Here is a 27,876-nt window from a genome sequence, read left to right as displayed (position 1 = left end):
AGGTCAGGGAACCCTGATTGCTCTTCAAGCTGATGAGGGAGGGGGACTTGATCGGGGGAGGGGGAGGGAAATGGGAGGCGGTGGTGGGGAGGAGGCAGAAATCCTTAATAAATAAATAAATTAAAAAAAAAAACAGTGAGGCAGCCAAAATGTTATACATACATAGTGGATGCCTTCTCTTCCCTTCTCTCAGATCCCTAGAAATGCCTCCCAAAGGCAAGTACTAGTGAACTGTTTGCTGAGCACCTCTAGCAGAGAGCTAACTGTGAGCTGAAAGAGGCGGACATTCAAATACACACACATAATTAAAAATAAAATGAATCTTAAAAGCAAACAGCTTTTATGTCATTGGTAGAATTGTAGTTTTACATTCTGTCCAGACATCATTGTGTTCTAATCGCAAGTGTGTAAGGAGCTGATCCTGAAGAGGGACCTACAGCTAGAATTCCATCGGGTGGACTGTGAATTGGGAGCTAGTGTTTAAATGTCACAAGCTGCATGGTGGCCAGCCGTGCCATATGAAAACCAATGAGAAAGACAATGTAGACAAATCTCCAGAGTCCTGCCTCCCACCCATTTGGCTTGGGTCTAGCCTGCTATTCCATCCGTCACCCTGCAGTCCAGGGAGAGTTTTCTGATTTCGCTGCTAGCCTAAACACTCTTAGAGAGCAGAAAGCGTGTCTTATGGAACTTGGCATTCTTGTGTCTTAAATAGAGACTGTGTTATGATTGCTGAGTTGATGGATGGGCTGACAATGAATGGCAGATCTGTCTGTCAGGCAGTGGTGGCTCTGAGGGAAGGGAGTGACGGGTTTGTGCACACCTTGCTTAAGAACATTGAGGTTAATGTCAACAGGACCAGGTACATGAGCAATGTATTAGTTCACTGTTAAAAAAACAAACACTAACCAAATGAGTGTCTTTATGAGAACTGAAAGAATCCGCATTGCTATTTACTGGTTTTGTGGTTTGATTTCTGATTGCCTGAAAAAAATATGTAGACACTAGGGGCTGGAGAGATGGCTCAGCAGTTAAAAGCATTGACTGTTCTTCCAGAGGTCCTGAGTTCAATTCCCAGCAACCACATGGTGGCTCACTACCATCTATGATGAGATCTGTTGCCCTCATCTGGGGTGCAGGTACACATGCAGGCAGAACACTGTACATAAATAAATAAATCTTTTTTAAAAAATGTAGACACTAACAATTTGTCCCTGTGCCTTTTTAAAACAAAACTGGGAAGTAGGGACAATGTCCTTTCTCTAATCTACAGGGATGCTGCGAGAGTGAGTCAGAGAATATCCCAACACTTTGTGTTTCCTAGGTTTAAATGCTAGGCCTTGTGTGGGCTAGACAAACATTCTGACACTGAGCAGCATCTCCAACCCTTCAAGCCTTCAAGATGTTTTCTTTCTTCCTTCCTTTCTTTCCTTTTTTCTTTCTCTTTCTCTCCCTCCCTCCCTCCCTCCCTCTAAGTTTCCATGTGGGTGCCAGGACTGGAAGCCTGTTCTATAGGAACATGTGTCCTTAACCACTGAGCCATTGGCCAGCTTTCCCCTCCCCTTTCTCGCTCCCTTCCTTTCTTTTTTGAGACAAAGTTTCATTATGTAACCCGGCTGGCCTGGAACTTGATAGTTAGACTAGGCTCGCTTCCCACTCACAGAATTCTGCCTGCTACTGCTTCTGAGTGCTGTCACCGTACCAGGTCCTGTACGCTGTTTTTAAAATGCAGAATAGGGGGCTAGAGAGAAGGCTCAGCAGTTAAAAGCATTGCCTGCTTTTCCAAAGGTCCTGAGTTCAATTCCCGGCAACCACATGGTGGCTCACAACCATCTGCAATGAGATCTGGTGCCCTCTTCTGGCCTGCAAGCATATATGCAGACAGAATATTATATACATAATAAATAAATAAATAAATATTTTTTAAAAAAAGATTTAATGTATTTGTGTGTGTGTCTGCATGTGGTACCCACAGAGGCCACAAGAGGGTATCAGATTGCCTGGAGCTGGAGTTAACCAAAGAGCTTTCTCCAAGAGCAGTATGTGCTCTTAACAATCCATTTCTCAGTCCCCAAACATTTTGATTTTAAGTATATTGCTAAATACTGCTAGATACTAACAATGAATTTGAGTCTGTAAGAGATCTCAAGGCCAGACAGCTATTTGGTTAGAGGTGAAGTCAATACTCTTGCCCTTAATAAAGACATAGCGAGCTTACAGGCATGCCAGTGGGAAGGTACAGTTGTCAAGCATACAAAAAGTCAATAAAAATGACAAGCGTGGTCTGTGGAGCTGGCTCAGTTGGTAAAGTGCTGGCTGTATTTACCAGAAAAAGGGGCCGAGTTCTGATCCTTACCAGCCACATAAAAACAACTATGTGTGACCACAAACATCTCTCATCTCAGTGCTGGGAGGCAGTGGCTGGCCAGGCAGTTAGCCAATGCAGGTCCAGTGAGAGACCCTGCCCCAAAGAATAAGGTGGACAGTGATGTTCAACACTGAACTTGGTTTCCACACGTGGCTACGCACACCTACAAGTATACATATTCTGCCCCCAACCCCAGTATGAACTGGAGTGTAGTCTGGGGGCAGAACACTCTGCTGGGTGTGGTGTCCTGTGCTGGCTTGAATGAAGTGTCCCCCATAGCCGTGGGGATTTCAATGCTTGGGCCCTGTTTGGATTGGTTTAGGAGGTCTGGTCTTCCTGGAGGAAGTATGTCCCCAGGGATGGGCTTTGAGGTTTCGAAAACCACCAGCCATTCTCACGCTGCTTCCTCCCCCTGCTTGGAGTTTAAGATGTGAGTTCTCTGCAGCTTCTGCTGCCATTTCCTCTCTGTGATGTTGATGGACTGTTACTAAACTGTAAGCCTGAGCCCCTCTTCCTTCAATAAGCTGCCTTGGGCATCAGGTTTTACCATAGCAATAGAAGAGTAGCTAAACCAGGTGGTGGTGGTACACACCTTTAATCCCAGAGGCAGAGGCAGAGGCAGGTGGATCTTTGAGTTCAAGGCTAGCCTGATCTACAAAGTGAGTTCCAGGACAGGGTCCAAAGCAACAGAGAAACCCTGTCTCGAAGCCCAAACCCATAATTCAAAGTTATTAAAAAAGCTGAGGCAGGAGCATCTGGAGTGTGAACCCAGCTTGGGCAACGCAGAGATCCTGTCTCAAAATAAAAGCATTAGAGAAACATGTAAAGCTTAGGATGGGATTCTACACATGGGATTTTGACAGAATTTTAATTCTTTAAAGACAAAAACAGCCTTGTTAACTTCCCATTCTCTTTCCTCAAACTTAATTTCAAACAGTATATTAGAAAGAAAATACAACATCCTTAAGCATAGAGTTAACATAAAATTAGTCTTTTACCTTAGGGTGATGCGCCCGGTGCCTGCGGTCTACCGTGACATCTCCTCTCTGGATGGGTGAGGACACTTCTGACCTATATGTTCGCGGCGGGGAGAATCCCGGGTAAGCGGCTACAGACCCATGGGAAGGTGACGTGGGGATGGAGTGCATCATCTGGTCAGGAGGCTTCCCCATGGCCTTGGGGCTGCTCAGGCAGCTGTGCCGAGGGAGGGTGCTCTGCTTGTGGTAAAACTGGCGCTGCTGCCACTCATACAGCTGCCACATGGTGTCATCCCTCATGGACCGCCGCTTCTCTTCTGTTCCGGGCCCAGCCTTCTCATGGCCAGAAGGTGCAACACTGCAAATGCTCTCAGGCCTGATCTTGTTGTTTCTTGGGAGTGTTCGGTAACCTTCAGGGTAGCGGGCCACAATCTGGGCTCGGTGGCTTGGCATATTTCTTGGTAATGTTTGATAAGAAATTACTCTAAAATTTAAAAAAAAGTTGCAAACATGAAAAAGACGCAGTAAACAGAGAGAGCGGTTTCTGCAGTTTTAAGAGACACTACTTCCAGTTGCCCTGGCAAGTAAGTACGAGCTGCCTTTTGTAAAAGAACAGAGTTTAGAGGCAGCGCACTTGCAAAGTCCTGGGTTTGAACCACAGTACCCGACAAAGAGAAAGAAGAAAAGAAAGGGAGGGAGGGAAGACCAATTGGCCAAATGCTATATGAGGTATAAATTGCTCAAAAGCTAAAGCTTTTAAATGAAATTCCATCTGGTAATGTAGATCCATAAACAGAATCTATGGCAATCATGTGTGAAGATAAGTCCCATAAAACGGATTTGGCTTGATGCAGAAGAAGTATTTACCCCACTTCAGATGGTAATGAGACTATCCAAGCTTTTAATCCCACAGTTTGATGGGTAGAGAGGTAGGAGAATCTTTGTGAGTTCTGGTCCATACAGTGAGACCCTGACTTTAAAAACAAAACAAAAACAAACACTCTCTGCCCACCCCTAAACTGTTCCCAAAACAAAACAAAACCCACCTCCTAACATATAAATAAGTAATTTTTTTTAAAGATTTAATTACTTATTTATACAGTATTCTGCCTGTAGGCCAGAAGAGGGCACCAGATCTCATTATAGGTGGTTGTGAGCCACCATGTGGTTGCTGGAAATTGAACTCGGGACCTCTGGAAGAGCAGTCAGTGCTCTTAACCGCTGAGCCATTTCTCCAGTCCCCTAAATAAGTAAAATTTAAAAAGGGAATATTCAAGAACTAACTAACCTCAAGTCTTCCCCTTTGTCTGCACAACTAGTTAAGATAGTAAGACCCTGCCTTAAAACAACTGAACAAAAAACCAAACAACAATCCCCTCATAAAACAAAAAAGCAAGCAAACAAACAAACAAAAAAACCCCACACCCCAAACAACCAAACGAAGAGTATGTAAGACTAAATTCCCACAGAGCACAATCCAGCTGTTTCCAGCACACCACGCCTACTTTTGCTGCCTCCTCCCAGTGTTAGCCGCTTGGAGATGCTGCGACCACGTCAACTGGGGGTGAAAACTGAGGTGCAATCTACTTAACTATGTTCTTAAGAATATTTTATGTGTTTGTATTTATTTTATTTTATATGTACGAGTGTGCTATACATATATGCATATATATGCGCATCATTTTTGAGTTGGGAAGGTGAAAAAAAGGAGAGGGCATGGGATCCTTTGGAACTACGGTTACAGATGGCTGCGAGCTACCAAGTGCTCTTAATTGCCGAGCCACCTCTCCAGCCCCTACTTTACTTTTAATAATCTGAATCCTTGGCTGATAAACTGGAAGCTAAAGACTTATTTAAAAAAAATTGGTGTGTGCGCATGCCATGTGTGTGCTGAGCCTATGGAGGCTATAAGAGTGTCAGATACCCTGGAGTTATAGGCAGTTGTGATCTACCCAATATGGGTGCTGGGAACTGAACCAGGTCTTCTGTAAAAGCAGCAAGTAATTTTTACCATTGAGCCATCTCTCCGGCTCTTCTGGAGAGACACAGACTGGTTACTGGCAGCAATGCATAGACACTACTCAGCATGTGTGGTGGCGTATTTCTGCATTCTGGAGGGATCCAATAGGTCTGAAGCAGTTCGGGTTGCATTTGGGTTGCAATGAGATCTTGTTTCAACAACAAAAACAAAACACACAGTCCCTGAACAGATTTTACTGCGACCTATGGATTGGGTATATGCTGGGCTATGAGGCAAACTACATACTTAGTTTCTATTGGTGTGTAAAATTATATACTGTTATTCAATGAGAAATTCTCATTAGGTAGACAGAATATCTTCTCTGTGTGGCTGTGAACAATACTGCAGTAGAGGGAAAGGCAGAGTAGGAGCAGCTGGAGGGAAGGGCACACTTGGGGGATAAAGGCAGCTGGATCTCTGTGAGCTCAAGGCCAGTGTAGTCTGTATGGTAAATTCCAGGCCAGCCAGGTTATCACATCCATATTCCTTTAATGTCTGACATTATAGAGTTTGTGAATGAAAACACAGCCATCTCTTTTTCGCACTCATTATACCAGCAATTTCCAAATATTTATAGTTAAATGAGAAAAAGCTATCTCTTCTTTTAAATAATCTGCTAAAGGCATGCATGTTATACATGAAAAATATTCCAACTACTCATCTATCGTAATGAATTAACTGAAACTAAAGGCACCAGGGGCTGGAGAGACAGCTCCGCAGTTGAGTGATTGGTGCTCTTCTGACATCCACATCCACGTCTGACCTTCTGGCCTCTAGGGCACCCCACCCCCCACCCAACCCCCACAGATGAAAATTAAAACAAAACTGAAGATGAAGAAGGCAGAAGCTTAGGAAGCACACAGCCGCAGAAGGCTGGGCCCCTTCATGTATTCCCATTGCCCAGCAGCCACATGGACCCTTTACTGACAGTGCTTTCTTGCCTACAAGAGATTGGATCATGAAGTTGTCTGGAACTCCAAAGGTCACATTCTTCACTAATACTGAAAACATCTCTGATCCCTTCAGTTACCTCTCCTGAATAATATTTCCTTCATCATTTTAGTTCCTCTTCTCTATTTTCAACTGATGTGGGATTCCTTCCCCTCTGTATGCTGTGAATACCACTGATTAATAAAGAAACTGCCTTGGGCCTGCGCAGGGAATAGAGGTAGGTGGGGAAAACTGAACTGAATGCTGGGAGAAAGAAGGCAGAGTCAGAGAGAAGCCATGGAGCTACCTCCAGAGACAGACATGCTGGAACCTTGTCAGTAGGTCACGAGACTCATGGTAAAATATAAAATAATGGAAATGGGTTAAATTAAGATGTAAAAGCTAGCCAATAAAAAGCTAGAACTAATGGGCCAAGCAGTGATTTAATTAATACAGTTTCCGTGTGGTTATTTTGGGGCTGAGCAGCTGGGAACCAATAATTGGCCTGTTACAACATTCAGAGGCTGCAAAACTCAAGACAATGCCCCTGCCCACAACCCCTGCATTTTGACCAAACCCAGGCAGCTCTGGGAGCTGAAAACAGTCCATGTGACCAGAACAGAGTTCAGTTATTTGTGGTTCTGCCATGTGGTACGCCTGGCCCCTTCCCCAACACAGCTTTCTATCCCCCCACTTCTCTCTGATAGCACGAAAGGCAGAAATTAGGGGAGAAAAGCTGGGAGCCCCACAGTTACATATTCTGAAGTGCTACAGCCAGAGGAAGTTGACCCCATCCAAGATCCCACTTAAGCAGTCCTACCTCAGGTCGGTTCTAGCTGAGACACTAACCCTAAGGCAACAGGTTGGTTCAGAAATTTCACACAGTTAAGTAAAAAATATAAGACACACTACAGAAAGCATTCACTGCAACTTTAACACAGCATGCCAACACAGAAGGGACAGGCGTCGCCAGTTTAAAACACACCGTGAGGACCTATGCACTAACAGCACAGATTACAGTTCTGCTGAAGCAGTCACTGTCACGTGAGCTGCTGTCTTTACTGACTGCAGTGTTTCCCATCGCCTTGGTTTTTAAGTTTAAAATGGTTTTCTGACATCTTTGAAACTTTAGGGGACTCTTAGCAGAAAAACAAGTTATTAACAAGCAAATTCATTTTCTGTCTCACATGCTATCCAGCATTAGGAGCCTGATTTTCACAAGTACGATTTACTTCAGTGATTTTGTTCCAAAGAAATTCAAATAAGGCAAAGAGTGATTTACTCTGAAGTAAAAGCTTAAGAAGCGCGTACTGTGAGCCCATTCAGCAGCAGCTGCCTGTGGTCCGCCCTGGGGGACAATGACCAGCTCTGCTACTAACAAAGACACTCTGCATCTCTGTTCAGAGGCAGCTTGGGGAAGGGAGTGGGAACTGGAGGAAGGGGGCTGGGCACAGCGCAGGGACCCACCACCCAACTAAACATTAAACCTCCCCAGCTTCCTACCAGGGTCTTAGCAATTAAAGAAAGCCTTTCATAATGGAAAAAATTCTTTCGTGAATTATGATATTTCCTTTCACCAGTAAAAGTTTGTGTTTTTTGGGGACGAGGTGTATTTAGGAACACAGATGAGATGCAAAGTGGCCTGGAGTAATCTGAAAAGAATTCCACACCACAAGCACTCAGGGGAAGCAAAGAAAGCCCTAGTTAGCTTCAGAGGGGGCAGCACTCCGCAGAAAAGGCTAGAAGGGGCAGCACTTTGCAGAAGAGGCTAGAAAACCCTCCTGGGCTGGCTAACACCAAGACTTCACAGATGAAAATATAAATTGCAGGAACCCGCTACCCTCGCTACACTTTTAAACTCAAGGAAGGAATATTTCATTTGAGGGAATGATTTTTCTTTGAAGTGAGATTTAAGTAGAGAGGAAGCGACTTGGCAAAGTTCCAGTCTAAATTATTTCCTGAATGTGATCTGGAGTGCCTCGGAACACTCTGACCCTCAGAACTACTTCCTGTTTTTCTGTCTAATCAACTTTTATTTATTTGTTTTCCTACGGACATTGTATGAGACTTGATTTGTCTTTGTAATCTCATCCAATAATTAAATTCTATTTTCTCATCCGCGCATTAATTTGCTTACATATGACTGTGGCCAATATGGAAGTGAAACAATTATCTCATTGTTTCTTTAATGTGTAAGTTCCCTGGTAACTGGTTAAATTTAATGTGTAAGTTCCTGGTAACTGGTTAAATCTGAACATTTAGTCATAGTTCTTTGGAAAAAATATTGGCAACAGTTATAAACATACATAAAACACACACATACCATGAAAATGCTAAATCACACTGAGTGTGTGCATGACTGCATTTAACTTGCAATTCTGACACTGTCTTGGAGGGCAGGGGCAGGGTGCAACCTTGAATCTTAGCAATGGAGAAGCAGAAGCAGGGGTATCTTATAAGGTCCGGGCCAGAGGTGTACATAGCAACATTCTGTCTCAAAAAATTAACAAAGAAATCTGTCCTGTCAATTTTCAGTATATAATTCATTGTTACGACTCAGCTATTATGTTACAGAGTAGACGTTTATAACTTACAGACTGGAAGTCACTATCATCCACTACTCTCTCCTGTGAAAACCCTAAAATGAGTGCTGAGGACGGAGAAGACAGGGGTGAGCAACACCTCACAGGGGGTGTGTGTTTGCTTGGGAGAGCTAACAAGCCTAGTCTACCCAGGCTTTAGAGCCATGCTCCTGAAGACAGCTTCCCATAGTGCAGGCCGGCCACTGTGACTGAGCAGAACTAGAAAGTCCTCCCACACCTCACAGGTTTCAGCGGTAAACCAGAACACCATCTGACTCACGCTTTTTGTTCTCTATGACTCAGAAGTCACAATAACATCACAGAGCGATCTCCATGAAAATCACTGTACATATACAGCACAAACCATATCATCAACATAAAGCATGTAAGGTAACGTGGAAAACCCACTTAAAATAAAACATACTTTCTCTAATAAATTGTGTTTTGAGAAAAAAGTTACAGCCAGGCAGTGATGGCACATGACTTTAATTGCAGCATTCTGGGAGGAAGCAGACTGTGGGTTCGAGGTCAGCTTGGTCTAACAGGCCAACTAGAGACCCTATCTCAAAAAACCAACAAAAAAAAAAAAAAAGAAAGAAAGAAAGAAAGAAAGAAAGAAAGAAAGAAAGAAAGAAAAAAACACGACACAGGGCCAGACTCTCCTCTCACTTCACACAGGAACTTTCTCCAAACAATTAGGTTCCAATCGAGTGACTAGAGGTATTTCTTCCCTTCCCTTTTTTTTGTAGTGCTGGGAATTGAACCTAATGCACAGGAGGCACACTGATCCACAACTTTGGTCCCAGAGAGATCTCTTGGTTTTGTTTAGAGACACAGTTTCATTGTGTTGCTCTGGCTGGCCTTGAACTCTAGATCCCCCTGCCTTTGTTCCTAAACACTGGAATTACAGGTGTGTGTTACCACACCTGGATCCCAGGTTTCTTGTCTAAGGAGATCTTTCAGACCCTGAGGCTGTAGAAGCTGCTAACCGAAGACTAAAGATTAGGGCTGGAGACAAATTCCCACTGGCTCACCACAGTTCAACCCTCTTTACCTCCCTCATCTCTCCCTCAACTTCAGCCTGTCCTTTGTCCTGAGCCACAAAGGCCTCACATTTGACCCAGTAATGACAGTGGGAAGTCGAAAACATACTTCAAACCAGTCCTGTACCTGAAGCCAACCTGCCCCACCAAAGCATCACGCTAAGGTACGCACCCTCGGGGCTCTTCTTCAAGACTCCGTCCTTTCTGGACTTTAATCCACTGCTCCAGCTGCTGCATTGAGTTCGTTCTCTGAAGGACTCGATCAGCTTCTGTGGCCAGGGGTCCTGCATTTGGGTGGCTCCCACCCCGGACATCTGCCAAGCTGACGTTCACTGCTTTGCCATCTGAACTATTCACATTGATGGGTCTATAGTGCACATTCTGAGGTGGGCAGGCTTGCCCACTGTCATATTCCGAGGGCAGAGAGTTCAACTTCACACTGTTAATTTTTGTTAATGGTCTCTCTTGGCCATCCTTCTGAAATCCGTATTTCTCAGCTTCTAAGGCCCTTTTTTCCTCAATTTTGCTGATTTCCTTATTTTTCTGATTGTTTTGGACCTCTGGTTTAATGAGAACTCTGTGGTTGTGGATGTTATTGGTTTCTTTAGTTGATGCACTTTCAGTTGTAATCTTGTCCACTCTGAAAGCAGAGGAGAAAAGGGGAGTAAACAGATGGAACAGGTTATGTTACACCTCGGGCTCAGCCCAGGAAAACTTACCCTTCATGAGAATAAGCAAAGGAACTAACAGACTCAGAGAGCGTAAGCTGACACAGAATCTCAGAGTTGTGGCATTATCATGCAGGGGTAACTCCTTGAATGCAAGAAAAAAATCGCCAGGCAAAAGCTACTGAGACAAGCGCCATGTGCCTCTGCCTGCCAACATCTGGAAGCACAGCAAATAATATTTCTCACCATTAACGGAAGTCGGTCAATTGAAATAACAAATGGCTCTCAGTCACGAAGGCCAGCTCATCATGAGACAACCTTGAGTCTGGCTGTGGAAGCTTTGCAACAGGAAACCATAGTCTGATGCCATCAAACAGCAGAACTGTATGACTAACTCTTATTTGTACACAAGAGGACCTGGAGAGAAGTTACTGAGCAGCCCAGGTTGGCCTCAAACTTAAAGTGATCCTCAAGTGCCATGGCTGCTGGCAACACAGGTGTCACACCCCATACCCAGACAGTAAGGGTTAGGAGCCATCAGTCAAGTTGCTGATGCTCAGTGGGCATCTTTTTCTTAAGTGAACAAACAAACAAATAGCAGGACCTCACTGTGTAGGCCTGGTTGGGTAGAGCTCCCAGTGATCCGCCTGCTTCTGCCTGGGATTAAGGTGCGTACCAGCATGCCCAGCTTCAGTGGGTATCTTTACTTCTTTGGGCAGGGTACAGCAGCTTATACTGCCTCTGTTTCCTCTTTGGTAAACTGAGACTTTCAGCAATGTCAGAGGACGGCTATGAGAACCCAACAGCAGCTGGCAGGGCCCTTACTGCCGTTGCTTTTCTAGCTCATTGAGCAGTTCTGTGGAATCCAAGTGCCCGAGAAGAAAATGTTTTGTCAACTGTGTGTCTGGGTTTACTACTCAGTTGCCACCAGCTCCTTCTGATGAGACATTGTCTTCCTGCGCCAATCATATCTAGGCTTTTTATAAAACCAAGCTAATTGTGTGAACCCGCAGGAAGTTGCCAAGATCACCTCGTTCAGCAAGAACTCACAGAACTGGCCTGCTTCCTGCATTTCAGCACATCCGGTGCTACTGTGAGATTCCAATGGTGGTACTGTTGCTAACTTCCGGGATGTGTGGAAAACATACATATTCACATGTATGTACCTACATTCAACTCTTAGTGAAGAAACGTAGATTGTACAGACACTCTGGCAAGGGGCTCTAGCAAGAGTGAAGTCACACATGAACCACAGCTTCCAAATCAGACCTAGCAGCAGTCACAAGGCAGTCTACAAAGATAGGCTGTGGGGCTTCTTCCCTTCAAAGAGGAAACCACTAAGAAATTGACAGCAAACATTTACTGACATCTGCAGGGAGAGGTTGTTTAACAATGAACGCTGAGTATCTTAAAAAATGTAAAACTAAGTCCAGTCAACTGCAGCTACTGTTTTAGGCTAGAATTGTAGTATTTTCCCCAAAGGTTTATCACTGGAGAAAAGTAAGGCTGTATGATGCTTCCTTAAATGGAACAAAACTGACTCAAAAAACTATAAGAACATAAACTAGGAGAAATGTCCCTGACTTAAGAAAGTGGTACTTAAGCCATAACAGCAAAGACATAGGAAACCTCTCTGGCCATTAAGACAAAGGGTACTACTATAGGGGTTCTTCCAAACCAAGAAACAGAGCTGCTATTGTGTTCTTGGATTCGGTTTGCCAGTATTTTATTGAGAATTTTTGCGTCTTTATTCATGAGTGAGATTGGCCTGTAATTCTCTTTCTTGGTTGGGTCTTTTGTGTGGTTTTGGTATCAGGGTAACTGTAGCTTCATAAAAGGAATTTGGCAATGATTCTTCTGTTTCTATATTGTGATGAGGGAGAGGAACTTGATCGGGGGAGGGGGAGGGAAATGGGAGGCGGTGGCGGGGAGGAGGCAGAAACCATTAATTAAATAAATAAATTAAAAAAAAATAAAAATATCACATACAGAAAAAAAAAAAAGAATCAGAGCTGCTACCTGAAGACAGGCATGGGAATACACACCTCAACCCCAGTGCAGTCAGGATGACCGGAGCTTAAGGTCATTCTTTTCTACGCTGAGTTTGAGGTCATCCTGGGCTACATGAGACAGTGACTCAAAACATTAAAACTAAGGAAAAAAGAAAGGAAGAAAAAGAAAAAGGAAGAGAGAAATGCATTACGATCCAGCCATTCTGCTCCTGGGAACCCATCCAGTCAGTCTGGTGAGGAGATTCCTGCACTTACATGCTGTAGTACAGCACAACAATCTTCACAAAAGTCAAGAAATATAATGTATATATCAACGGATGGATATAGAATTTCTAACATTAACATACACACACAAAATGTGGCCATATGAATATCCCAGAGTTCATTATGTTAGTGAAATATGCCTGGTCCAGATAGATAAAGATCATAGCCTCACACTTACATGCAGAATCTAGAAAAAAAAAAGAACAGAAAAGTAGTTCCACAGCCAGAGAGGGGCAGGGAAGGGGTGGGCGGAGAGAGAGGACTAGACAGCAGAATAGGAGGAGACATTTCTCTATCTTAACAGCATTGTAAGGCAACTATGGTTGGTAATGATTTTTCAAAAGAACTAGTATGGATTTTTTAATGCCCTAGCAAAAGGAAATGATCCATGTGAGATGACATCTGTGCTAATTACCCCAATCTGATACTGCAGTGTATACATGGGAAATGTCCCATGTATAATTACTATACTATAGCAACATGTGCAATTACTGTATGTCAACTGACAATAAAAATACAGGGTTGGAGGTATAGTTTAGTGACAGAGATGGTGTGCTTGCCTGGCATGAGAGAGACCAGGGGCTGGATACCTAGCATACACACACAAAGTAAAAACACTAAGGGGGCTGGAAGGAGATGGCTCAGTGGTTAAGAGCACTTGTGGTTCTTGCCAAAGACCCAGATTCAAAGCCCCGCACCAACGTGGAAGCTCACAAGTGCCTGATTTTGGTTCCAGGGTCTGATGCCCTCCTTGTGGACTCTGTGGGCACCAGGCACATTTGGAGTACACAAACTCAGTGTGTTTCTTTTACCTTTTTGAAGAAATTATGGGTGTTTTGCCTGCAAGCCTTACAAGCCGTACAGGCATGCTGCAGTTCTAAGTTGTTTCGGAAGCTGGCGTCATGAGTGCGCATGGCCCACTGGACCCCATCTTTTCTGTATGTGTTTGTCTTTTCTTCACTTCCTAGTCACCCCAGTCAGGCTGTTAGACCCAAGCCTTGCAGGGCTCAGTAGTGGATGTTTGGGGTTGGGGATGTAGCTTAGTGGTTGAGTACTCACCTAACATTCAAGGACTTAGGTTTGGTATCCGGCACCACAACTCTGCCTTCCCCCACCGGGCTGTTTTATCTCTTAGGTGATATGCTCTGGTTGTTTTAAGTATTGGAGCCACAAAACAAAGAAACCCCATTACTTTTACTTCAAGCAAACAGAACATCTCACTGGATTTATGAAATTAAATATCAAAATAAGATGCTTTCAATCTTGAATGTCTAAACATAATGAGCCAACAGCTCAGAGTAGAAGAGGGTGTGTTACACTGTGGTGTGACAGTGACTGGCAGTGACTGACACCTCCCGGCTGGGATCAGAGGAGGTGTCCGGTAACTGCTGGCTAAGGGACAAACCACAGTAACAAAACTGCCTGCAAACCATTATGGGGTCATGAACAGGTGACTCATCCATATCTTCTCCTTGCCTTTGGAAGCCAGGACAGGGCAGGAGATCCCTGAAACTGGAGTCACAGATGACTGTGAGCCTCCCTCTGTGTGGCTACTGGAAATCAAGCCTGAGTTCCCTGAAAGAATAGCCAGCGCTGCTCTCAATAAACCATCTCTCACACCCTCTAGGGCTGAGATTACAGGGGTGCACCACCGCACTTGGCTCCCCTCTAGGGCTGGGATTACAGGGGTGCACCACCACACGTGGCTCCCCTCTAGGGCTGGAATTACAGGGGTGCACCACCACACTTGGTTCCAGTTGTTAGACTAGTAAATTCAACAAAAGAAAATGGAAGTAAGTTGAAACTGCAAAAAGTATAACATGGAGTATAGAAACTACTTGAAAATAAAATACTCTAATTTCTATATTTTAAAAAATTCCTAGAAGCTTTACTTAGAGATAAATTTGCATATTTTCAGTTTTCTTTCTAAGTACAAGGTAAGAGAGAAACAAGATTAAAATCGATTCTCTGTTTCTTTCTCTCAATGTAGTATGGTAAGTGGGTGTGCATGTTGTACATGAATAAGGTGACTTCTCATTCTACTTATTATAATTATGATTAGTGTTTTGTTTTTTTTTTTTTGAGACAGGGTTTCTCTGTGTAGCCCTGGCTGTCCTGGAAGTCACTCTGTAGACCAGGCTGGCCTCAAAATCGAGATATGCCCATCTCTGCCTTGAAAGTGCTGGGATTAAAGGCATGTTCCACTATGAACCCACTATTTATTATTTGTGTGTGGAGGGCATACATTCATGGTGTGCATATGGAGGGCAGAGGACAATACTGTAGAGACATTTCCTTTGCCCGTGGGTTCAAGACTGAACTCAGGCCATCAGGCGTTGGAAACAAACACTTTTACCCACACAGAACACTCACTGGTCCTGGCGCTGAACCATCCTGCCTCCGCCACCCCAGTGCTGGTATGCCAAGGACTAGGAGTGTGGCTTTGGTACAGCACTTGCCTAGCATACACAAGGCACAGGCTCTGGGTCTGACCCTTAGCACAGCCGCCACCACCAGCAAACCCAGAACCTGTTCATTTCCATGCTTGGGTACCTGGGTGAGGGTTTGGGTTTTAAAAACAATAGTACAAATAAGGGTCGGGCTTGGTGGCAGAAGCCTTTTATGCTGGCACTTGGGAGATTGAGGCAGGGGAATCTTTATCTTTTTGAGTTTGAGGTCAGCTTGGTCTGCATAAAGAATTCCAGGACTTGAGGAGCTACATGGAAAAAAAAAAGTACAAATATCTAATAAAGCCTCAATTCAGTCTTTCAGACAACATGCCAAAAGACTACTAAAATACACACTGAAGTAGTATGCATCATGAGTCTCTAAGTGGGAGGCAGATAGACAGACAGACAGACACACACACATACACATCCCTTTAAATGTACACATTAGCAGTTCTTATATAAGATGCGAACTAAGTATCATTGACTAGAAAGTTTAATTAAACTATAAACCTTAAAATAATAGCAAGTTTTAAGGAGCGTATTCCCCAACAATTGGCAGGCAGAGGCAGGTAGATCTGTGAGTTCAAGGCCAGTCTGATTCACAGATCAAGTTCCAGAACAGCTAGGACTACATAGAGAAACCCTATCTCCGGGGGAAAAAGAAAGAAAAGCCTATCCATTCAACCTCTATTTTTGCAGTTTGAGACACAAATTTTCTTTGATTAGGTCTGCTTCTTTTTGAAACAGGGTTTTGTGATGCAGCCCAGGCTGGCTTTGAGCTTGAGACTCTTACGCCTATGAATGTCTGGATTATAAGTGTGTACCATGGGCCAGCGACAACTCAGTGGGTGGATGCTAAGTGTGGTCACTGGGACCCATGCACTGAAAGGAAGAGCAGCGACTCCTGAAGCTGTCCTCTTGCCTCCACAAGAACACTGTAGCGCATGCATGTGCACATACATGTGCATGCCACCATGTCTGGTACGCTGATTCTCAGAATAATGGGGAACATTAATATGACCCATTATCTTCAAGCAATAAGTCTAGGATCAGTTTTAGCAAGGAATCTGAGCACTACAGTTTTAAAGGAAAGGCTCAACTCATCAAGTAGTAGACATATTTAGAAATAATTTAAATGTTCTGGAGTTATTATTAAAATAATCAGAATTAGCCAGAAAATAGTAAAAAAAATAAAACTTACCAGAATTTTTTATTGTTATTTATTTCCCAAATACCAATATAAGAACACAATAAAATTAACTGTATGAAATTAACATCTATGATTTAGGCTCTTAAAAAATATTCTCCCATGAAGCGCACAAATCTGTATAGCTTTAAGGTAATAAGAAGATGTACTCACCGGAAATTAAAGGTAATTCTGTAAGAAGAAAGAACATTCAGGTTGAATGTTAGGATTCTAGAGTAACACATGCACACTAACAGATGAAAATAAGGTAAGAAAAGGCGAAATAAAAGTGCAGGTGGGGTCTTCACTGACAAAGGCCATGAAAGAGGCCAAGAGAAACCCATGCACGGTGACAATGGCATTGGCAGGGAAGGACTATCATGGGGGCGGGGCCGCTGCAGCTTCCCTGCAAAGCTGTACCTTTTCACAGGCTCTGTCTGCACCAGGGCAGCATCTAACATGGCCTTCATCCACAGCTCCATCTCCTTCCCTGTGTCAGTGCAGAAATAATAGGTCCGCATGTTCGGATGGGCTGCCTGAGTGGAAACGACACCAGCACTTGATCATGACACGCAATTCTGAAAAAGAGAGGGAAAAGCGGCTCTCTATTGTTACTGTGGGATTTCAGAGAAAGTAGACTTGTCTTCTACATAAGAAACAGACACGACTTAAGAAAGAACATACATACCGACCCCAGCAGCTATATTAATTATCCTTTGAATGTTTCTTCAATTGCCTATACCTCAAAGCTACAAAACACATGTTCTAGGAATTACGTTCAAAATACACCCTGTGGGGTCTGTCCCACTCACTCAACTCCAACCATTTTAATTCAGTGCAGCCATTATCTTCCCATGCAAGGATAATATTTCTAGCCAGGCATGGCATTTGAGAGGCTGAGGCGTGACTCTTAGGCCAGCCTGGTCACATGGTGAGTTCTAGGACAGAATGGAAACCCACTTAGAAACCCTCTGGTCACTTCTCATTAGACACCTGAAGACTTGGCCGAATGAATAAAGGTCGGTTAAGCAGCTGATTGCTAAGTAGTAAACTAGGCCTCTCCATCTAGAATCACACCCTTCCTGCCAACGTCTTGTATCTACTTTCTCCCCTAGAGCAAACCGGCTTAACATCTTTAGAATACTTACAATACACATATAGCCAATAAGCAGCGGTCACTGCAATGTCCTAACTAACAGATCTCCACGGTGAGGTCAGAGGTAACTGCTGAAGTAGCCCAAGACACAGTTCAAGTGCTCTGGTGCAGAAACGATCAGCAGTCACTGGATTATCGGGAGTGGGTTTTGGTAACACTGCCCATATCTGTGATCAGTGGAGGAAACTGGGCCGGTGGTGGGAAGATCCTGTCCCCACACTGAGACAACAGAAGCCAGACCATGCACACAGCCGCCCCACCATGCACTAGTTCAGAAACCGGGGAGTTCCTACTTACCATGTTGATAAGAACAGACTCCAAGTCAACAAATGCAGTCATACAGTAGCTCAAAATTTAGGGGAAACACCACAAAAGAGAAGTTAAAAGAATAATTACTATTGTTACAGGCAAAAGAAAACCAAAACTAAAATAGTTATAGAGAAACTATACCAGACCCACAGAAGTTGTGGCTACTTTAACTTTGTAGATTTTTAAAAAACATTCTTTAACTGATTTTTATTACTATTACTTTTTAAGTTCTTATGTGGTACTGTTTTGCTTGTGTCCATGTCTGTATGTTACATGCAAGCAGTATCCTCAGAGGCCAGAAGAAGGCATTGGATCCCCTGCACTGAAGAAACAGATCTTGTGATCTGCCATGTGGGTGCTGGGAACCACAGCCAAATCCTGTGTGCGTTCAACTGCGGAGCCTTTTCTCTAGCCCTGCAGAATGCTTTTCTTTGTGGCTGTGAGCTTAGCCTTTAACAGCTGAGACATCTCTCTAGCCTGCCTTTTCTTTTCATACTACAGTTTTGTTTTTGTTTTGTTTTTTTTTAAAGAAATTTAAGAGTACAGATAAAATTTCCCTCAAAGAGAAAAATTTCAATAAACATTTGCTTAATTTACTAGCAGATAAAAAATTTAAGCTTATGGCCAAGTCAGTGTGAGCACTGCAGTTCTAGACATGTACTTACAAAGGTCTTATTTGAAGTCACTGTATTCGGTGCTTTTGAGATGCTGGAAACTGAATTAGGGCCTTATGCACAGGAGACGCTTTGCCACTGAGGTACACTTCCAGGTCCCAATTTTATTCAATTGCTCCTCATGCCACCATGCTCTATACACTAGCTTGCTGTGCTAGTTGACTCACACTTGAGGCTACTCCCTTGCACTTGGGACTTGCTCTAGCATCACCTTCTCACCCTGCTTAAGCCTTCCTCTGCTTTTAGCTTCACAGTTAATAATAATAATGAAATATATGAATTAGCAAAAATTACATACCAGTGCAGTCTTAAATATTCTTTTAAATGAAGTTTAAAATTATATGCATTTTGGAAAGGCATAAGCATTTTCATTGATAGTGTATTTTGTCATTTGTAGCTTTATTCTTTTTTTAAAAAAAGATTTATTTTCTTATTTATTATGTATACAGTGTTCTGTCTGCATGTGTGCCTGCACGCCAAAAGAGGGCACCAGATCATACTATAGATGGTTTTGGCCACTATGCAGTTGCTGGGAATTGAAATCAGGACCTCTAGAATAGTTGCCAATGCTCTTAACCTCTGAGGAATCTGTCTAGGCCCTGCACCTTTACTCTCAAAACAAAATTTCCACATTAAAAAAAAAAATTTCCACATTAAAATTTGTCACGATTATTAAAAGTATATATAACCAGGGAAAAATAAAACAAACCTCAAACCCAAGATGGGTTACCTCTGAAATTTATTTTAACCATAACCTTAAAGCAAAGAATGTGTTTTTTGTAAACAGAAGTTCGCCACTGAATCAGCATTAAGGTGTGTTTTCACCGCAGCAGTAGCACAAGATGAGCGGGGACAGGTGGCAGGCCACTAACGCTGGGCAATGAGCATTGTGCACTTGAGATCGTCTTTGAGACTCATATACAAATCTGTAAATATGTCATGAAGAGACCCTTCTCCAATGCTCTTCCCATACAGTCCATCTGACGAAATTCAAATAGTAACTGAGAGAACAATGACCACTAGGCTATCTAGCCACAGTCCTCCATCGTGTTTGCTCTGTCATGCTTGTTCTGTAGAGAAACATTTGAAAACACAGCCTGGACTATGTTAGCACGCACTTCCTACAATAACAGTATTCACTGGCATGGCTGTACCATCACTAGCCAATAAGCTTTTTAAATTTTTTTTATTTTATGTGCATAAGCATTTTGCCTGTATGTCTGTCTATGACAGAAAAGGGTGTTGAGTCCCTTGGGACTGGAGTTACAGATAATTGTGAGCCACCACCAATAAACTTTAAATGTAAACCTAACTACCAGGAAGATCTTCCTTTACAATAGTTTATGGCTCAGCATCTGTTTTAATTTTCCCTATTTTTAATTTCTTTCTTTCCTTCCTTCCTTCTTTCTTTTTGTTATGAGCCTAGCCTTTAACAGCTTAGCCATCTCTCCAGCCCCAGCAACTGTTTGCTAGTTTCACAGGGTAACACACCATGCTCCTTTCCTTACCTTAAATGCATACTTGCGATTGATGTGGTCCTCAGAGGTAAGCATGGCTATCTGAAAACTAGGCAGCAGGATGCTTCCCAGAATCCCCTCTTCCTTCTCATCTAAACACAAGTTAAGTGTTTCATTAGAATTTTTGTTCTTTGGGAATTTCGCCACTCACCCTGTATCCTCATAGCGCCGCCCCCCCCCCCTCCAGTAGTTCATGTTGTTTCCCATCCTCCCTGGACTGGCACTCAGAGGTGGAAACATGTACAAAGATATGTTAAAAGATATGTTGACATGAAAAAGTATTTCCAATATGAGATAGAACTTGCATAAATTAAAAGCTATGGAGTTTCAGGTTTGACTGTACTAGTAGCTAAGACACATAGTGAAGCTGGTGTATTGAGCAGCAGATCTATAAAGCAAGCACATAAACCACACTGAGGAAAATGACTGAACATTCATCTCCCACAAAGAGCTTGTTGTTTTGGAGATGTCTGAGAAACCTGATACATTGTCACTGTTATAGATCCACCAGACAAGTTCATGAAGCCATGCATCTAGCTGATAAACTCATGTGTAGGTGCACTTTTCTGTCAAACCAGATGCTTCCCAAACAACCACACAGAGACTTTTTATTAATTATAAATAATGAGCTGATAGCTTAGGCTTGTCTCCAGCAAGCTCTATACAACTTAAATCAACCCATTTCTACTAACCTATGTGCCGTCTCAAGGCTCATTTACCTCATCTGTGAACCTCCCAGGTTGCTTCTTCTGCGTCTGCCTTACAACCTCTCCAACTCCACCTTCTTCTTCCCATCATTCTCTCTGCCCCCAAATCCTTTCTAGTTATAGGCCAATAGCATTTTATTAACAATAAGAGCAACACTTATTTACAGTGTACAGAGATTGTTCCACAGAATTTCCCTCTTTTTGTCTATTTAAAAAGGAAGGTTTTAACCTTAACATAGTAAAATTATATATATATATATACACACACACACACCAAAGACAGTTATCAAGTAAGAATTAGTTACAATATTCAGTCCATTTGTATTTGGCAAAATAAGAGAAAATATTCTACTCTTCATCTTATCTTGAACTTGTCTTGTTTTAAAAAAAAAGGTATTGCCTTGTGGCAGAGTGTAGATAAAAAATATGGATTAATTTAAGTTATAAGAGCTGGCTAAACACAAGCCTGAGCCATTGGCTGAACATTTATAATCAATAATAAGTCTAAAAAGGATAGATTATTGAATCTACTTTAATCTAAAAAACAACTGCTAATCTCAAAATGTTTTACATTAGTATGAATTTTGGTTAATTAATACAAATTTAAAGTTATTTTTGCTACATTATATGTATGTTTCTACTCTTGTTTGGGGTATTGTGTTTATGCAACTCATTTAAAAATGTAATGCATAATTTAAAAACAGGTTAGTCTAATCCCAGCACTCGGGAGGCAGAGGCAGGCGGATCTCTGTGAGTTCGAGACCAGCCTGGTCTACAAGAGCTAGTTCCAGGACAGGCTCCAAAACCACAGAGAAACCCTGTCTCGAAAAACAAAAAAAAAAAAAAAAAAAAAACCAAACAAACAGGTTAGTCATCTATAGTAATCAAATCTATAGTTATCAATATAATCAAGCTTGTAGTCATATTAGGTATGTTTTCAAGGCTAAACAGATACAGATATATATATGTATATATATATATGTCTTCAAACACTTCAAAGACCTACAAAATATGGCATTTAAAGTATTTAATAACCTAAAGTTTTTCATGACAGTGAGACAAGTCTGCTCCTGACAGCACCAATCTGCTTCAAAAAATGATGATGGGCATGAAAAATCTCTGTATGGAGTTTGCTTTCTTCATGGCAAAAGCTAACCATTTGGGCAAAGAAACTGTTCTTGCCTTGATTGTTGACAGTTACTGTTCAAACTGAACCAGAAGAATTTTTTTTTTTAAAAAAAAAGTGGCTGCCAAACTTTGCCAAGACAAGGTAGGACAATCCTTCAAAATTCCCTGCTTCTCACAAATGTCTGTCAGATATACTACGCCTGTAGGCAAAAGACAGATGCCCCAACATAACAAAAGAACTATTTTGATGACTGTTCAGGTAGCCAGATGTCACTATTGCTATATAACATTACACCCTTCTGAGTTCTTTTTTTTTTTTTTGAGTTAAAGAATAAATAATTAGACTTATTGTTTTTCTTAGTTATAATAAAAGGTAAACTAGGTGTAAAACTTTATACTCATAAAGATAAGAAAGCTGACTGGCCTATAGCTAGGCAGAATATCATTAGGAGCTGAATTAGACTAAGGAAATGCTGGGAAGGAGGAGGAGAAGTTGCCAGCCAGATTCAGAAGCAGCAAACTCTCAAATGCCTCTATAGATCTGAGAGTATGGCATTTAACAAAAGAGCTTCTAACACAGAAACATGCCAGCTTTCACAGCACCCAATAGCTGCTCCAAGAAGATGCATGGTTTCAAAAGATCTTCCGCCTCCAGGCTTTGCCTTTGGGTTTGGCAAAGCTACCCACAGCAAAAAGTGGCCTTCCACCTCTTCAACTTCCTAGATGTTTCACTCAGGGAATCCATCTTCTCATCCTGCCAAGACAGGGAGACTAAATCTTCCCCCCACATGAAAAATCTTTGGACCCTCTTATACTCAACAGCTAATGGCAAGCACTGCTTCTAAGACTGGTGTTCTCCAAGGACAAGGAGAAATTGCCTGCATAGCTAAAAAGCTACCTCATATCTGCTCATTTATCCCTCCCAGATCTGTCTAATGGCATTTGATAACTAAACGTACTGGCAGGTCATTAGTTTATTTGTTAAGCTTCCTGCTAAAATACAGACAAGTGTGCCTCTTTAGCAGGCTTCAAAGTCCAGGATTTAATCGGTTTCATGAGTATCCTAAAAGTAATAGTCTTTTGCTATGACAGATACCTACAGGTTCCTGAAAAAAAGTTCTATTTTTGCATCAAAAATCAGGTCTGGCAAAAAAACTAACAGTCTCCAGAGCCTATTTTAACTCCAACCAGTTTCAAGCACATTTTTTGGTCACTTCTGCTGTCTGGGCCAAGACAAAACACTCTCCAGGCAATGCCAACACCTGCACCAGTTCCTGCGACTTCATCATTGGTACCAACGCTCCTGGATCAAGGACACCTGCCAACTAAAATCTGGCTGTATCTGATACACCTGAGCCTCACCTATACAACCAGAGTACTTCTGACAGTTAATGACTTCCCATGGCTAGCCCCATTTATAGGGCCAATAATAACAATATTTTTTTCTCATAGCCACCTGCCTTCTCATCACTCTCAAAAAGCAGCTGCCTGAGGACTCCAGGATGACAGTAAACTGGATGCCACTCCAGCCAAAACTCTCGCTGAACATGAGCTCACCAACTCCCAGCTCCCTCCTCCCCCATGTCGCCCCATGCCCACAGGAAATAGCCGGACTTGAGCCAATGGCCCTGTATCCAAAAAGGCTTAAAATGTTGGTCCTAAGCATCACCTCAGCTTTCTGTTACCCTTATACAAAGAGTCTGGAATGTAATACAGGGCTGGGAAACCTCCTCCCCCTGGAAAGCCTGCCAAGCACTGACCCCTCCCTAGAGAGGGTCAGTATCACTCCCATAGGCTATTTAGGCTGCCATTCAGAAAGGGAAAACCAGATTCGGTCTAATCTGGTCTAATTGAAATATTCTGCATTGGCAGAGAGACTCTTAGAAATATTCCTAACAGGTGGCACGAGCCTGCCCACATCCCAGCTATTTGGGAGGTGGAGCTGGATTTGAGGTAACACTGTGAGAAAAAAAATACACTATGAGAGCTTGTTTTAATAATTTCCTAATGAGAAAAACCAGGAGGAATCTTTCATATCCATCAAGGAGAATGAAGGGGCGCATTTCCCCAGTAACCCCTGCAGGTTTTCAGTGCCAATACTAAGAGTCTGCTTTGTGTCTTTCATATAACCTTTTCCATGTTGGAAGAAAATGATCATTGATTTTTCAGCACTCTGGCTGAGGAAGGAAGTTCAAGTTCAAGGGTAGCCTGGACTAAGCTAGACTTGACTGTCTCAAAAGAACAAAAACAAACAACCCAAATAGATGCATAAATGTACACACATATTTATATCAATAATGCATATTTTTTCATTTTCCAACCAATTATAATAATTCCTGACATTACACTCACTTGGATAAAATCACAGCTATGGGCAGTCTATAAATCCACAGCTAGAGCTCACAAAATTAACATATATAAAAGCCTTAGCTGGCAGTGATGGTCATGTCTATAATCCCAGAAGCTAGGAGGCTGAAGCAAGTTCACTGGTTCCAGGCTAGCTCCGGTACAGTGTCATATGCCAGCTCCAAAACCAAGTACCCAACCAAGGACTTTATCTCTAGGTGCCATATTCAAAGACAGGGTGGCAGACTATTCTTAAGCTCTTTGCACAAAACAAAATCAGAATACAGGAAGCAGACCAAAATCACAGCAGCCTTCAAGCCAGGTGTGGTGACACACACCAGTAATGGCAACACTCAAGAGGCAGAGGCAGGTGGAGCTCTGTGATCAAGGCTAGGCTGGTCTGCACTGTGAGCTCCAGCCAGGGCCACACTGTGAGACCCTGTTTCCACTCTGCTTACAGCCCTGCTCTGCCTTCTGCCATACTCTAGGGACTCTGAACCTTGGCTTGGTGAAGAAAGGTTTTCTCGACATCATCTGTAAACAGCATCAGTATTCCTGTCTTTTAGGACACAGCTACTGATTAGTACACACTGCAGTTATGGACTAAGACACGCAGCAGTGATGAACTCACCTCTGTAGTAAAACAGGCAAAGGTCAGAAAGCACGAACCAGCGTTTCTTCCACAGCTTCATGCCGGTACTGTCCTGCATTAAACAACAGATGGAAGATACTTCTGATATACGTTTTGATATGCATGTAACACAACCTAATTAAAAGACCTATCAAAAAGTTCTGATCTGTTACTTGCATTGCCAGGTAACTAACTCTAGCATGTTTCAAAAGGCCAGAAAGAATATTTCTACCATAGAGAAAGGATAGATATTTGAGAATGCAGACATGCTGCCCTTGATTTGATCACAATACTTATGTGTGTGACAGTCACATGGTCCTTCATAAATAAATAAAATTTTTATATTCTGACTAAGGAAAATTTTCAGGGACTTGTATTATGTTAATTAAGATGGTCGTAAGTTGACTGTTCTCTGAAGAGTGGTGCTGTCATATAAAAAGAGTAGGCCGACGCCACCTGAAACTCACTCTTCTGAACACGTGAGCTTGTGAGGAGAGAATAGGGAGGCATGAAATGGTGTACAGCTCACTCTGCTAACCACGTTTAATAAACATGTTAATCACCAACAAGAAGCAAGAACATGTGCATTGAAATTATTTGAAGGGTAAGATGATTAAAATGAACAAGAATGAAAAAACCTTAGTAGATAAATTTAGTGAGTAAATATTCTTCCATTTGTGGTTAGGTTTTGCTCATCCTGCAAGAGACTGCGTTACCTTTAGCTAAAGCTAAGTGATCTACTTCATAAAACTATCAGCTTCAAATGAGATCACACTCTTTTTTTTTTTTTTTTTTGGGTTTTTCGAGACAGGGTTTCTCTGTGAGATCACACTCTTAATAATATATTTCTTGCTAATCTAACAGTGACCTTAAAATGATAGAGATAAAATACGGGTAGAAAAAACATCCTAAATGTAAAATGTTTATCTTTAAAATGGAGGAGGAACCAGAAGCCCAAGGGGAACATGCTTGTCCTTCGGATCTTTCTTCAGATCAGACAGGAGAGCCACAAAAATTTTAAGGTCACAAAGCCATTGCTAAACATTCACACCAGTAACACTGTGCCACAAGGTCCAACCGTGGGAATGAGAAGCAACATCTGCAGCTGTCTTACTGAGTGGCCATTGGCCGCCCGTGGGTCTAACGGTGTCAAGCTACTTAAATATCTGCGGGTTATAGGGAGCAGGTAAGATGAACACGGAGTCCCTCTTACAATCTCGATATGCAGAGATGCTTGAGCATGGACTTCAGGATGGTTCTCGGGGAAGCAGCATCTCAGGAGTACTGCACAGCAAATGTACTATGTGTTTGAATGAGTAAATGTTATTAGGGCCACCAGAAGTCAATCACTGACTATAAAGAAATGGATCTACAAGATCACTAAGCCACTGATGTAATTAAAAAAACCTTTCCTTTAGTTTGGAATTGAGCCCAATGTGGTCTTGAACTTGTTTGCCTTGCCGGTGCCTCCCGAATACTGGGATTACAGGCATGGGCTACGAGCCTGGTTTAAAGTGCTTTTAGATTCAGTGGCCATGGGGGTACCCACATGTTTGGGGTGCTCTAACGAGACATTTAAACATCTATGAGATGTGCAATGACCGGGTCAGGTAACTGGTATGACTGCCCGGGATAAGAGAGAGTGAAAGGCAGATAACAGATTGCATGCTGGGTGTCATCTCAGTTACTGGTAGTCACTGTCTGAAACCCACAGGAAACACAGCTTCAAAACAGTAAAAACAAATCCCTCATTTATAAAAATCCTTAGTCACCAGCTTCCCAGACAGTAGCGCTTTAACCCTATCACAGAGGAGATAAGTACCTGCTTATACAGCCAGCCGCGCCTCACCACAGGGGCGTTAGGATTCCTTTTAATTGAATTGGACCTTTTTCCAAAATTATGAACTTTTTTGGAGGCCCGTGACGTCTATACAGGAGAAAGCAGGGCAGAACATATAGTATTAAGGATTGGAGCTTTAAGATTTTCTCTACTTTTATCATTTTCATCTTTTTCCAGATTTCTCTGATATTTGGAGGAAAAATTATAATTCTACTTTTGCAGGCTTATTTCAAGTATAAGAACAGTACACAAAGAAATGTAATTTCTAGGTTATGACATTAATTTTGCCCTTAAAAGTTTAGTTGATTCAAAATTTAATAATTTGAAATACTTCTTACTATACAGAAAGATGAATTTCAAAAAACAGTTAAATCTGAAATACAGATGGTAAATTTATACTTACAAAAATAAAGAATATATAAAAGTTTAGATGATTGAACAGAAGGCCCATTTCCTCATACAAACATCCACAATGTTTACAAAATTACTGAATATCTCCACTCAGTAGCTACAAGATATGCAGGCCTCTAAAATTTTGTTAATCTATATTTGAAGCTATTCTTTATGCCATTACTACTATTATAATTAGTACCATGCAATAATAAAAATGTAATTATCATTCTCTAATTCCAATTTTAAGTCTACAATGAGTAGTAGCAATAGCTACAAGCGGATACTTCTAACAAATTAACACTAAGCAGATTCACTTACTCTGCCCACAGGGCTCATGGGATGCACAGCATAGTCTGAAGCCATGGTGTAATTGGAAGCTTCATTTATCATACTTATAGGTCGCTCCTTCTTTTCTTCAGATGTCATGGCCGCAACAGTCCTGAAAAGACACCCATGCTGCAGCCTGCTGTCCCTGTGAAGAACGCCACAGCAAGGCCTCCCCAAGTTATAAAGGCGGCCTGCTTTTCAACAGGAGTTACCGTAAAGTTATACTTCATGCTATTACCACTTTAAACCAACACTTCTACTTGTAGCTCATAAGCATTAGTGCAGATAGTCTTGGTCATCAAATTGAAAAATTAAAAAAAAAAAAATCAATGCAAGGGTTTGAGCCAC

General features: G+C 42.2%; 1 protein-coding gene across 15 annotated transcripts in view; it reads right to left on the bottom strand.

Annotated features, from left to right (window-relative positions):
- Nucleotides 1-27,876, bottom strand: part of Plekha5 (pleckstrin homology domain containing A5) — a 167,594-nt gene that overhangs the window by 44,486 nt on the left and 95,232 nt on the right. For 10 of the 15 annotated variants that reach the window (XM_026787948.1, XM_005364549.2, XM_026787943.1 and 7 more), the window contains 8 exons: nucleotides 27,520-27,640; nucleotides 26,791-26,895; nucleotides 24,969-25,041; nucleotides 20,148-20,248; nucleotides 16,921-17,036; nucleotides 16,675-16,692; nucleotides 10,093-10,560; nucleotides 3,367-3,829 (listed from right to left, as the gene is read on the bottom strand). In XM_026787948.1, coding sequence (XP_026643749.1) covers nucleotides 3,367-3,829; nucleotides 10,093-10,560; nucleotides 16,675-16,692; nucleotides 16,921-17,036; nucleotides 20,148-20,248; nucleotides 24,969-25,041; nucleotides 26,791-26,895; nucleotides 27,520-27,627 — 1,452 coding nt within the window. In that variant the 5' untranslated portion in view covers nucleotides 27,628-27,640. Of the gene's footprint in view, nucleotides 1-3,366; nucleotides 3,830-10,092; nucleotides 10,561-16,674; nucleotides 16,693-16,920; nucleotides 17,079-17,953; nucleotides 17,998-20,147; nucleotides 20,249-24,968; nucleotides 25,042-26,790; nucleotides 26,896-27,519; nucleotides 27,641-27,876 lie in introns of those variants that run through there. The other 5 variants (XM_005364550.2, XM_005364551.2, XM_026787941.1 and 2 more) reach the window with 2 other exon arrangements.

The sequence above is a fragment of the Microtus ochrogaster genome (assembly GCF_000317375.1).
Source record: "Microtus ochrogaster isolate Prairie Vole_2 chromosome 14 unlocalized genomic scaffold, MicOch1.0 chr14_random_2, whole genome shotgun sequence".
NCBI classification, from domain to species: Eukaryota; Metazoa; Chordata; class Mammalia; order Rodentia; family Cricetidae; genus Microtus; species Microtus ochrogaster.
This window is presented reverse-complemented; position numbering and strand designations above follow the sequence as displayed.